This window comes from Chinchilla lanigera, unplaced genomic scaffold, assembly GCF_000276665.1.
Source record: "Chinchilla lanigera isolate Chin_1 unplaced genomic scaffold, ChiLan1.0 scaffold00024, whole genome shotgun sequence".
Taxonomy (NCBI): Eukaryota; Metazoa; Chordata; class Mammalia; order Rodentia; family Chinchillidae; genus Chinchilla; species Chinchilla lanigera.
The window spans coordinates 5,055,920-5,070,202 of NW_004955425.1; the positions used below are offsets into that span (position 1 = coordinate 5,055,920).

General features: G+C 35.2%; 1 protein-coding gene across 1 annotated transcript in view; it reads right to left on the minus strand.

Annotated features, from left to right (window-relative positions):
• The window catches only part of Pten (phosphatase and tensin homolog), a gene marked incomplete at its 5' end in the record, with an annotated part of 84,019 nt that overhangs the window by 48,109 nt on the left and 21,627 nt on the right, over positions 1-14,283 (minus strand). The window contains one exon of the mRNA XM_013514767.1: positions 9,623-9,707. Within this exon, the coding sequence (XP_013370221.1) occupies positions 9,623-9,707 (85 nt within the window). The remainder of the gene's footprint in view (positions 1-9,622; positions 9,708-14,283) is intronic.

Here is a 14,283-nt window from a genome sequence, read left to right on the forward strand (position 1 = left end):
AAAAAAATAGATGAATTCACCAAAGGACATAACATTAATACATAAAATTCAGTTGTATTTCTATTTAACAATGAATCAAAAAAAACTAAGAAAATGATTAAATTCAAAATAGCATCCAATACATAGGAATTAACCAAGGAGATGAAATACTTGCACACTGAAAAATAGAAAATACTGGCGAAAGAAATTAAAAAGATGTAAATGAAAAAATGTCCCTTGTTTATGGATTTAAAATTATTAAAATGTCAATACTACCTAATGCAACCTACAATTAATGCAATTCCTATCAAGATCCCAACACTTTTTGCATAAACAGAACAATCCAACCTAAAATTCATAAAGGAACCTGAACAAAATTCAATAGTAGAACAAAACTGAAAGAAGTATACTCTGATTTCAAAATTTGTAATGGTAATGAAAATAATGTGCTGCTGGCATAAAGGCAGAAAAATTGCATTTATGATCAAATTACTATTGACAGGAGCTGGGGATTTAGCTCAGCGGCAAAAGCGCCTGCCTGGCAAGCGCAAGGTCGTGAGTTCGGTTCCCGGTACCGGAGAAAAAACCAAAATTACTATTGACAAAAGGTGCCAAACTTGTTCAATATGAGAGAGAACAGTCTCTACAACAGATAGTGTTAGGAAAACTAGGTATCCATATGCAAAAGTGTAAAGCTGGACCCTTACACCTCACACAAAATACAAAATTAACAAAAATGAATCAAAGACCTAAATGTAAGAGTTAAAACTATACAATTCTTAGGAGAAAACATAGGGACATCCACATTTCATGATATAAATTTGGCAATGATTTCTTGGACCTAAAACATAAGGCAGAGGCAACAAAAGAAAACAGACAAATTAGATTTCATTGAAATAGAAAGTTTCTGCACACTAAAAAACAATAAAGTAAAAGAACAAACCAAAGAGTGAGAGAAAATAATTTTCAAATCACAAATCTGATAAGGAATTAATATCCAAGATATAAACAAACTCCCATATACAATAAAAACCAGCAAACCACCCAATTTATAAATGAGCAAACAACCTGAACAGATAGGTTTCTCATGATGATATACAAATGACCAAAAAATACATAAAAATGCTCAACATCACCATTTACTAGAGAAATGCAAATCTAAACCAGAGTAATACTACCTCACACCCATTAGGATGCTATCATTGCACAAGTAAAGTAAAATTTAAAAAAAACAGTGATGATGTAGAGAAATCAGAATCCTTGTGCACGCTGGTAGAAACGTAAAATGGCGCAGCTGCTAAGGTAGAGTGTGTCAGTTCCTTAAAAATTGAAACACAAAATTACCATGTGTCCTAACAATTTCACTACTTTGGTTATGTATCCAAAAGAACAGAAAGAAGACAAACATATTTACACACCTGTGTTCACAGCATTATTTACAATACCAAAAGATGAAGAAAACCAAGTCATCAACAGATGAATGGATAAACAAAATCTGGTCTATAATACACACAATGAACAATTAGTCCATTTGGAAGGAAATTCTAATACATATTACAAGATGCATGAAAGCTGAAGGCATTATGCTATGTAAAATAGCTGTCATAAAAAAACATATATTGCATGATTCTACTTGTATGATATGTGATAAAAAATATGGTGAATGTTTAAATTTTAAAAATTGATTATAGTAAGGTACCTGTTCATTTATCCCTGCCCCTAAAATAGTCTCCTTTGCTTCAAACACACTTGTCCCATGTTCTTCCCACTTTCTGAAGCACTCCTAGAAGTCTCTTTTATTGGGTGCATGTGGTTGTACTGTCACTTTGCACTGATGTCTTGAATCAATCAAAAACATTTACCTTCATGGTCATTTTGACTTGGAACAAGTGTCAGAAATCACATAGTGGCAGAGTCAATGAAGAAGGTGGTGAGACACACCATGATGCTTTTTATGAACCTGCCTTTCTACTGGATGGTATTCAGCAGCACCTTTCACTTTTTTACTATAACCTGTAAAAACACTTGTGAAAGACTACAGAATTGCTTTAGAGAGTGGCAAGAACAGTGGGACAAGATGTTTGAAGAAAGGCGGAGATTTTGAGGAGGATCACTGGTGATTTGTCTTGGACCGTAATAAGTTGTTTATTTAAACATTCACAATGGATTGTGATCATATGTCTAGGAAGTACCTAACAGAGTAAAATACGTAGAAAGAAAGTAGAACGGTTACCAGTGACTTAGAGGATATAAATGGGCAATTACTTAACGAGCTTGGTGTTTCAATATATGATAATTAAAATCTAGAGGTGGAGGTGCTGGGGATTTAGCTCAGTGGCGCAGAGCCTGCCTGGCAAGCGCGATGTCGTGAGTTCGATTCCTGGTGCCGGGAAAAAACAAAACACAACAAAACAAAAATCCAGAGGTGGATAGTGATGATAGTTGTACAACAATGTGAATGCATACAGTGCCACTGAACTGTATATTTGAAAATGGTTAAACGGTAAATTTTATTTCTTCTATACAGAAATATATCATTATCACATAAAAAATGTATACATCTCTGGTCCTATTTGTACTCAAACTCCTCTCAGAGGCAATACTTGCAACTATTCTAATTATACTTCATTATACTTAATTCAATTCAGTATTTCTAAATGTTATTCTTCCACTTCTCTTGCTTTTTGTTTTTTTGGTACTGGGAATCACACTTGGGACCCTGCACTTGCCAGGCAAGTGTTTGTGCCACTGAGCTATATCCTAGCCCTCTAGTTTTCTTCTGGTTCCACATGAATTTTAGGATTCTTTTTGCCATTGGTCTTTTGATTGGGATTGCATTAAATCTATATAACACTTTTGGAAGTGTGGTCATTTTCGGTATATCGGTTCCTACCCAAGAACGGATGATATCTTTCCATTTTCTGATACCTATTTGATCTCCTTTTTCAGAATACTATAGTTTTTAATGTATAGGCCAATTCTGAGCAACAAGGGTAAGGCAAGGGGCATCACAATCCCTGATCTGAAGTTACACTATAAAGCTACCATGATAAAAGCAGCATGACACTGGCCAAAAAACAGACTTAAGGATCAATGGAACAGATTAGAAGATGCAGAAACATCTTCAAACACACTCAGCCACCTTATCTTTGACAAAGAGGACAAACAACTTCACTGGAAGACATTTTCACATGCTAAAAACTGAACCTAGAGCCATAAAACTGAAATTATGAAACAAAGATCTAAATATTAAAACAAAAACCTACCTGAATATAAAATAGGTAATTCTTAAACATACAGGTATAGGAAGACTTTACGAACAAAACCCTAATCACACATTACAAAAAACCAACAACTGGGATCAAATCAAATTAAAAAGCTTTTACACAGCAAAAGAAATCACTAACAGAATGAAGAGACAACGTTCAGAATGGGAAAAAATTTACCAGGCACTCCTCAGACAAAGCACTAATACCTAGAATATGTAAAGAACTAAAAAGAAAAAAAAAAAAATCAGACCCTCCCTCCCAACTTGAAGACCCAATCTAAAAACGAGCAACTGAAATGAAAAGACATTTCCCAGATGAAGAAATAGCAAATAAATATATGAAAAATTGCTCAACATCACTGATCATTCAAGAAACGCAAATGAAAACACCAGTGAGATTCCAGTCACTCAAGAAAGAATGGCTTTCATCAAGAAATCAAACAATAAGTAACAAATCCTAGCAAGGCTGTTTGTTTTTTTGTTTTTTTTTTTCTTTCTTGGATTATTCTCTTATTCTGTTGCAGCACATCTAAGAGTAATCCATCCCCTAAGAAATGTTTTTCATAAATACACTTTTTCAGTCCAAGGATTTTTCCCCATAATTGATGCCAGGGCTGGATATAGAATTCTAAACTGAAGGCAAGACGTTTGAAGCAGAATTGTACCAATTAATTTTTAATTTTACTACGAACAAGTTAGATGCCATGCATATTCCTAATCCCTTCTAAAGTGTATTTTACAGTATTCTCTAATTCCTAGTATTCTAAAAAAAGAAAAAAAAATCCTCAAAATAGTATGTCTTCTATGGGCTTTTTTGTTGTTTTTAGGGGGTTTGCTTTTTTTTATCTTCCTTGGCACTATGTAGGCACTTTCAACCTGGAGATTTAAATCACTTAAAAAATGTTCTAATATTATTTCTTTGACAATCTCCTCCCCTTTATTCTCTCTTTATGAGCCCTGTAATTGCAGAGTAGATTTCTACAGTGATCCTGTAGTACATTTTAAATGACACAACTCATATACAACATTCTATAATACTGAGTATCTAAAGCAAGCTATACATGCACTAATAAAGCAAAAACTTACAGAGATTTAATTACTGAACTACACATTTACATAGAATCAAAAGAAAGCTGAATAGAAGACAAGAAATAGCATCTAATACAGTAATCTGTTCAATGACAGACAAATAAGGAATTACACAACTCCATCTGATTTTTGTTACATTGGGATGTGAATCCAAACCCTTCAACTTTTAAAAGGAAGCCAGAATACTTTTAGGGCCAGGAATATAGTTCAGCAGCACAAGCGCCTGCTTGGCAAGTGCAACGTCCTGAGTTTGATTCCCAGTACCAAAAAAAAAGAAATACAACTTTTAACATGAGGTTTCTTGATTTTAAAAATAAGCAAGGACTGGACACAATGACTCACACCTATAATCCCAGCACTCAGGAGCCTGAAGCAGGAGGCTCACTGTAAGTTCAAGGCCAGCCTGAGCCAGCCAATTAAGGACTGAAACATCTACAAACTGTGAGCAGCCAACTATAGACTAAAGCCTCTACAAACTGTGAACTAGATAAACCTTTTTCCCTTTAACTTGTGGGTACTGATTTAGTCTCAGCAAACACAGTGAGTTCAAGGCCAGCCTGAGATACATGACAAGACCCTATCCCAAAAAACATGGGTAGGTAGGTAGGTAGGTAGGTAGGTAGACAGACAGACAGACAAATGTAACAAGTTTCAATTTTAAATGGCATGTGGACCAAACAATGAATTAAACCAAACAAAGGAGATCAGTGGGCTAGATTTGCCAGTCTCTAGTTTCTGTCCTGTGATATACAAATGTTATACTTTGGGTGTAGATGTCCACCCAAAACCTCATGCAGTCACAGGTGAGGCTTTTTCACAGGTAGCTGAATCTAGAGTGCATGATGCTGGGATTAAGGGTGTGTGATTACTGAACCAGTCACTGACTGTTTTGGCACCACCCTAATCCCAGTAGACTGGAAACAATATAAAGGACAGAAAGAGGCTAGTCTTGTCTCTTCCTTGCTTGCTTTTGCTGTCTCCTGCCTGCCATGAACTGTTCTCCTTTGTGACACTCCTCTGCCAAGCCACCCTGCCTTGGAGCCAGTTGATTATGAACTGAAAACTACAAACTGTGAGCTAAATAAACTTTGCCCCTTTTAACTGTGGGTGTTGATTTGATCTCAGCAATGCGAAAAGTAGCTAACACAACAAGATAATATAGTTATAAAAAAAAAAGTTGGAATTTAGGTGACCTGGACTCAACTTTCAGGTTCACTACATTAACAGCTGTGGTACTGGACAACATTTATATTATGAGCACCAACCCATTTTTGGTATTTTAACAGGAGGTAACATTTTGGGCATTGATTTACATATTACTTACATGAGTAACCATTGTATAAGCAGTTTACACGTACCATCTTATTAAATCTCTACAGTAAATCCCTATTTTACAGATGGTTTTTGAAAGAAGTTAACATCATGATGCTAAATTAACACAGATGCTAAATAATGAGGCTGAAGTTTGCTTCTGAACTCTATTAGATTCTAGAAAGAAAATATTTTCATATGCATGTGTTCTCATTTTCAACATTCCCCAAATTATACCTTATGAAACACTGTTTAGACAGACGTTTAATGTACCACAAAGAAAAGAAAGAGGAGATGGAGGGAAAGGGGAAAAAGTCTACTAGAATTTCACTTGCAAGATTTATAATGCATCACGACATGGTAAAGGTTGTGAAATAAGAAACTCACTTCACCTCTATTAAACCTACATTTTTCTGATTTATGAGGGACAAGACAGTTCTCAACTACACCTCTTAAACACAGGAAGCACCAATCTGTTAAATACTGTTCAGGTTTATTTATACCAGATAATATAAATTAGGTAACTTCAATATTAGCCTCAGGGACAAGATTAACACACATATCAAAAAATAATTCTTCATTTTTTGCCCAGGTTTTCACCCAGGTTGGGGCAAAAAACTCAGTGGCAAGAAATAACCAGGAAAAATGATAGTGGTTAAGAAGAAAAAACAATTTTGGAAGAGTTAGCTTTTTTACTTCCCTTCCATATCCTGCTATGTAAGTTCTGACTGCTTACTAAGCAAAATATTTACAGTTAAGATAGTAAAAATTGCAACTTGATTCACTTTTCCCCTTTTTATTTTTTATATTGATTCTTTATCTTTATTGTGTACCTCAAATACAAAATTTCACATTGCCCCTATACCAGTCAAATACTGTCAAATAATTTAAGCATTAAGATATTTGCAATTTAAGTTTATTTTACTCAAAGCAATAAGATAGTATAACAAAAGCTGAAGTTTCCACAATATTTCCTGTTCGAAGGGGGGGAAAAAAATCACAGAAAAAACATGGCATTAGAGAAAAAGGATATTTTTAATTATCTTTTGCCACCCCAATTTATAGAAGGCAAAGAAAAGTCCAACTTAAAATGATTTTGTTAGTAAAAAGCAAAGGTATATAAAAACCAAGTATTTGTAGAGAGACACTGTCCCCTCTGAAACAAAAAAGGAATCATTAATGATTACTAATGTCCTCAATGTATGTGAACCAGTTAAGGAAATCAGTCAATCAAACATAGGAAATCAGGCCTGGCATGGTGGCGCTCGCCTGTAATCCCAGCACTAGGGAGGCTGAGGCAGGAGGATCACTGTGAGTTCAAGGCCCACCTGGGCTACAAAGTGAGTTCAAGGCCAGCGTGAGCTGCATAGTGAAACCCTGTCTCAAAAAGGAAAAAAAAAAAAAAAAAGTAGGAAATCAGTCAATCAGACACAACAACTCCCTTGAAAAAGTCAACCCTAACAGGCAAATTACTTAGAAATTGTTTGTTTTTATTTCACTTTATAGGAAAAACTATACCTTCCTTCCTAGTCACTGTTCATCTTTTTCCTTAAAAAAGGGTGAGAAAACCGAGCAATAAAAGCTATCAATACCTTATTGTCATTTATCCACCACTACCAGTGACAAAAAAATAAAATAAAATAAAACAAGGACAACACAGTTATCATATTCAGCTGTTAACTCTTCATGTTGACATGCTATTAATATTACTATAACAGGAGGCAAGGTCAGTTAGGTATAAGGACCACTCACTAAATTAATAATCTAAACCATAAAACTATTTCTAGAAAAAATAGATCCAAAAAAAACATAAGGCTAAATGAAACAAACTAGATAGAGTAAAGCTAAACAAAATAAATTTAAGCATTGGCTGTTACAAATTGAATGTGTAAGGCCGGGCGTGGTGGCGCACGCCTGTAATCCCAGCACTCAGGAGGCTGAGACAGGAGGATGGTTCCAAGTTTGAGACCAACCTGGACTCAAGGTAAGCTCAAGGCCAGCCTGAACTGCATAGCAAGACCCTATCTCAAAAAGATAAAAAAAAAAAAAATAGTTGAATGTGTAAATCCTTTAATTCAGAGGATAAAGAAAGGAGAAATGAAACCAAAATATGAAGGACCAAATCAGTTCCCCAATAGTTGTGGGGCGGGGGTGAAATTACTATAATATAAGGTCTGCTAGCCAGCTGTGCAGGTCCAGAACCAAATTCACCAGCAACCTAAAAGATGAGCAATGATCCTCTATGATTTATTCACACTCAGAATAGATGAACAGAAAATTCAGCGTGCCGGACTGATTTCCCACAAGGATAACTTTATGGTGATCAAACAACTTGCCCTCTATTTACAGTGTTGTTTTAGGTGGGGGTAGTGGTACTGAGGATTAAACCAAGGGCCTCTGCACTGAGCTACATCCCCAGGTTACATTTGGTTTTTATTTTGAGATAGGGTTTATATTGCTAAATTGTCCAGGCTGGGTTAGAACTTGCAATCCTCCTGCATCAGCCCCACAAGAACTAGGATTACAGACATGCACTATCACATCCAGTCTATCATACTCTTTTTCAGCATTAACTATGTTTAGTGACCTGGCTTGCTATATAATTATAGTAATGTGAACTAGAGCATCTTGTAAAATATTACATACAGGCCACAGAGAGGCCTACAGATATGTTGGCACCACAGAAGAGGGATACATGTCTGATGACTCTACAGTACTGCTCATCTCTCAGATTTACCACCTCTCTTAATTCAAAATTTACCTTCCTCATTCTTTTTTTCTATGCCCTACTGCATTTTTTTAGATTTACCACTGACTGAGCTATATTAAGTTACTGTTCCCATGAGCCTGCAATACAAAATATCCTCCTACTGTGTCCTGTCCTGTTTTGAGAAAGCAAATCTCTTCCTCTCTTTTCAAGTTCTTAAACAGTACCTCTAGAACTCCACCACAATTTAAATTGAAACTACGAGGCAGGCAGAGGGAGAGCATTTTGCAGATACTGAAATTTAATTCTAAGTATAATATAAACATTAAAAAATCCAACTGAACATAACACTGCAAAAATATAACTATAATGTGGTTCAAAGAAAGTTGCTAAAAAGCACTTTAAAAAATTTATAGTTAACTCATAAAAAGGATGCAAATAGTCATATACTTACCCAATTATAAAAGATTCACATCTACATAATGCTTTATACGTTATTTTCTTACCCATTACAAAATCCAATTCTCATAATCATCAAATATTTAAATTCGAAGTCTCAAGAAAGATACTTATGAGAGAATAATAAAAATATTCCAGAATTTTCACTTTTGAAGTCATTACAGTTGGTACTAACAATTTAATGTTAATTTATTCAGGCATACATATTTTTGCTCTCAAACCAGATATATTAAGACTGTGCATAGCAGACATAAATTTCCATGTAATACTTAAGTGGGCCTTCAGAGGCTGTTCTGAACTGAAAGAATATTACACTTACACAATTATGCAAATTATAAAAAATGATTTAGAGTTGGTATGTCCAATAATTCTGTTCTAGAGTTACGCTACCAAATATTCTCGGGTACTTGGTACACATATGTTCCACTAAAAACTGCTCTACAAAAAGTACCTGGTATCAAGCATCCATACCTCAATGTGAATAATAAGTGTAACTGAATAAAGAAGACAAATATCACACTGTACTGGGATCTAGGCATTAATCTAATAAGAGGTATCTTATGGAATCCAAAACATCACCTAAGAATTTGGGTATGTACAAAGTCAGTGCTTATCAAATGAGTTATATCCCACTGAGGTCCATTAGGTATACTATATTAAAAAGGAGTTACAGAGCACTACCATAACAAAATAAAGTCTACATCACACTATGTGTCTTTTTCTGTTTTAGAAACATTTTCTAAATAAAAGCACAATATAAACATAAACATGCATCAGTATTTGAAATAGAAAATCGAAAGAGTTCTTACCTTACTACATCATCAATATTGTTCCTGTACACGCCTTCAAGTCTTTCTGCAGGAAATCCCATAGCAATAATGTTTGGATAAATATCTAAATATTTAAGTTAAGGAAACATCTGAAATATGCAACAATGCAAATATGCTCTCACTTTAAAACATTAGCTAACTATAAAAAGTAATTTTTCCCCAGTACAGCTAGTTATAAAAGATTATCAATATATGTACCTGTAACCTAGCATGTATAATTAAGAAGTAATGGTAAATATATTAATTCCAAAAAAGACTCTCAAAACAATTTTACAGCAAAAAAAACTTTAAGCCCCTCTTCTCAGTACATTAAAAATGCTCCTAAAGTAAAAGGTAATTTCCTTATTTCAAGATTTTTTTTTTTTTTTTTTTTTTTTTTTTTGGTCTTTTTGAGACAGGGTCTCACTACAGTTCAGGCTGGTCTTGAACTCACTTTGTAGCCCAGGCTGGCCTCGAACTCACAATGATCCCCCTGCCTCAGCCTCCTGAGTACTGAGATTATAGGCGTGCGCCACCACACCCAGTTTGACATTTCTGTGATTCTCATCCATCACACCAGCTCTCATTTTTTCTTAAACTCATCAGTCCTCTCCAATCTCATGATTTTTCTGACAAAGATATTTCATACCACCAAAGGCTAATTTGCCTATGGCCTCCCTGTAAAGACCAACACAAAAGGTTTCTGCTCACCTATTTCACAATCCATTACCTTCCAAATACAATTCAAACTTCACCTGATTCATTGCCTTTTTCTTTCTTCTCTTTGCAGTTTTTTTTTTTGTTTGGTTTTGAGGCAGGGTCTCACTATGTAGTACAGGCTAATCTTGAACTCAACTCATGGCAATCCTCCTGCCTTACCTTCCCAAGTGCTAGGATTACAGGCATATGCCACCACACCCAGTACAACACTCATTATCAATGTCAACATTCTCTGGTTTTTTTTAACACTGTTGGGTATCAAACCTAGAGCCTAGCACATACTAGGTACACACTCAACCCTACAGAGCTATATCCCTGCCCCTCAGTATTATTTTCAATCCAAAAATAATTTACAAAATTGAAATCTTTTTTTTTGTAATTTAAGAAAGGGTTATTTGTGCATTATACGTAGTGCAAAAACTAAAACTAGACTCACATATATCACCATGCACTAAACTAAAATCAAAATGGATCAAAGATCTAAATCTTAAAACAGAAACACTAAATCTGCTGGAAGAGAGAATAGATAGAAATCTTAAGGACATAGGTGTAGGCAAAGTCTTCATGAACCAAACCCAGGTCACATGGAAAATACTTCAAAGAATCAACAACAATCTACTGGGATCTCATCTTTTTAAAAAGCTTTTGCACAGCAAAAGAAGTCACCAACACAGTGAAGACAACCCATACAGTAGGAAAAAACCTTAACCACTCTTTGCAGTGGTTCTTCAGACAAAGACTAATATCTAGAACATTTAAGGAATTGAAAAAAATCAGACTCCCCCCAAATTTAAAGACCCAATCCAAAAATGAGCATCTGAAATGAATAGACACTTCTCAGAAGAAGTGCATACAACAAATAAATACATGAGTTCAACATCACTGATTATTCGAGAGATGCAAATTAAAACAATGCTGAGATTCTATCTCACTCCACAAAGAATGGCTATCATTAAGCAATCAATCAATAACAAATGCTGGCGGAGATGTGGGGGTAAAAACCCTTCTCCACTGTTGGTGGGAGTACAGCCTGGCGCAATAACTGGAAATCAGTATAGAGATTCTTCAAAAAATTAGGACTAGGGGTTCTATTTGACCTAGCTATGCCCCTTCTTGGTATCTTGCCAAGAAAATTAAAAGCATCATACCACAGTGATATATGCACATCCATGTTTATAGCAACAGTTTGTAAACAATCCAAATGCCTACCAACCAATGAACAGATAAAATAGATGTTTTTTCAATACAATGGAGTACTACTCAGCCATAAAGGATAATTTTGAGACATTTATAGTTAAATTTGAGAGATTTATAGTTAAATGGGTGGACCTTGAGACCATACTCTTAAGTGAAATAAATTAGATAAACGTGTAAATATCACACTGTCTCTCTGATGTGAGAAACTATAAGTGTAAATAATATCCAAAATATACAATAAACATTGTGAAATAGGAAGTAATTGTTCAAAGGGAAAGGAGAATTTGGGGGAGGGGTAAAAGGAAAACAAAAAAATGAATATTTTAAGAAAAAACTGTACAGAACAGGGTACACCAAAAATATGTCTTTAGTACAGGAATGAAAAAATTTACACATATATTTGCTAGAAATTGAACACCCTAACACACACACATACACACACCCCTCTACAAAATAAATGAGCTAACAAAAATGGCCGCTTTACATAGAATAGAAGCTGGGTGTGGTGGCACGTACCTATAATCCCATTACTTGGTAGGCTGAGGCAGGAGGATCACAGTGAGTTCAAGACCAAGTGAGGCAAGAGGCAGAATGGGAAGGGGAAAACTATAATAGTAACAAGTAGAAGCAAGACTACTATGTATATCTTTGGATAATGTTGACCTTTTTCTTTTGTGTGTTTGTATGTGTGTTTGACAGGACTTGGGGTTGCAGGAATTAAACCCAGGACCATAAGCATGCTGACAAAGAACACTGAGCTATACCCCCAGCCCAAATTTTAACCTCTGAATCATTATAATTTCAAAAAAGACAATTTTTTTTTTTAATTTCATATGAAGTCTGGGAGTGGAGCTCAGTAACAGAGCTGGTTCATCTCCCGGTGCCTCTCATAAATCAACTAAAAATTTTTATTTTTTTATTTATTTTTTTCAACTAAAAATTTTAAATCCCATACATTGAAGAGAGTTAGAAACAAATCTGATTAAGTATCAATGATCAGGAGAAAGCACTGATTTTAAGGCTAGACACTCCACTTCTGTGTTTCTTGGTAGAAAGTATTTTAAGAACAAAAACTATAAAGTAATTTTAACCTATTTATGATAATTTTACTCTCTTTAGTAGTATTACTGGTATCTTCAAACTTTTATGCAATACATAAAAGCCATGAAACTATGCTAATATTTTTAAGATTCAGGGTTATGAGATTATACTTTAAAATCTAGAAATTTAAAAAATCAGTATGAATTCATGTTTATAAATATTTGTATTTTCTAGATCTTTTCACTGAAATGGCCTATAAGCAGTGTCACTCAAGCAGCAGTTAATATACCTAGAACTCAAATTTTTGCCTCTAGTACATTAAAGGTACCAAACTCCTTTAGGGAAAGAGTTGATGTCAGCCAGATCTGAGGCAGGGAGATACAGGTAAGCCTAGGATAGATTCTGTGACAGTGAGCAAGAAAGGCTTATAGAAATTAATGTTCTATCAATGGACAGAGGAGCTAGCATAAAGTCTCAATGACTAGATTATGATTATATGAACATCAAACAAAAACTTAGAATAAAATGGCCTGAATTAAAAGTCCAAGTCTATAAAGACACTCAAAACAGAAAAAGGTTAACAAAAGTCCTTTTTATTTATGACCTTTTCAGTGGCTACTGGAATAGTTCTTCGCTTTGAAAATTGGTGAAAGTATTCAAGTATTTAACCTGGTTTTCCTGTAGTAAATACATACCACAGCAACCACATAGCCTCGCTTCATAAACTCTACTTAAATAGGAAACAACTGGTAAATATGAAAGAATAGAATTAGTAAAGTCATGTTTTGGGGCTGGGGGATTAGCTCAGCAGCACAGTGCCTGCCTGGCAAGCATGAGGTCGTGAGTTCGATTCCCGGTACCAGAAAATCCCCCCAAAATAAAAAAAAAAAAAGAAAAGTCATGTTTTGCAAGTCCTAATGAAATTACTTATTTAGGCAAAGATAAATAAACACTGCTAAGCCAATAGGCAAGAAGTTGATGAGGAACTAACCTTTCTAATAGGGTCAAAATACTTTCCAATATATAGAGACGAATGGAACAACAGCAGAAAAGACTGTCATTTCACACTTTCAGCAACCAACCTTAGTTAGCATCACCAAGAGTCAAGCAAAAATCGTTTAACTTTTGAAATAGTACAATATAAAAGATAAAGCATCCTCTATGACAGTCAAGTATCTTTGGCAAATTCATAAAGCCTTTACATAAAAATTTTAATGTACAGCAAATTCATAAAAGAACAAGCTAGCTGGGTGTGGTGGCGCACGCCTGTAATCCCAGCACTCGGGAGGCTGAGGCAGGAGGATTGTTGTGAGTTCAAGACTACCCTGGGCTACAAAGTGAGCTCAAGGCCAGCTGAACTGCATAGCAAGACCCTGTCTCAGAAAGACCAAAAAAAAAAAACCCAAGCTAAATGACGTAAGAAAGTGAACCGGACAAATCAAAAGGTCTGTAGCACACAGCCTAATCACTCTTCAACAAGTCATTCCATTTCTTAAGAGGGGGAATTGGGTAAATAGCTGCCCTTGACTCATAAAAGTTAAAAAAGTTTCTGCCAGATGTGGTGTTGCACGCCTGTAGGCCCAGCACTTGAGGCAGGAAGATTGCAAGCTTGAACCCAATCTGGGCAACTTAGCAAGATCCTGTCTCAAAAAAACAAAAAAAGGGCTAGGGGATAGCTCAGTGCAAACTGAGTTTAACCCACA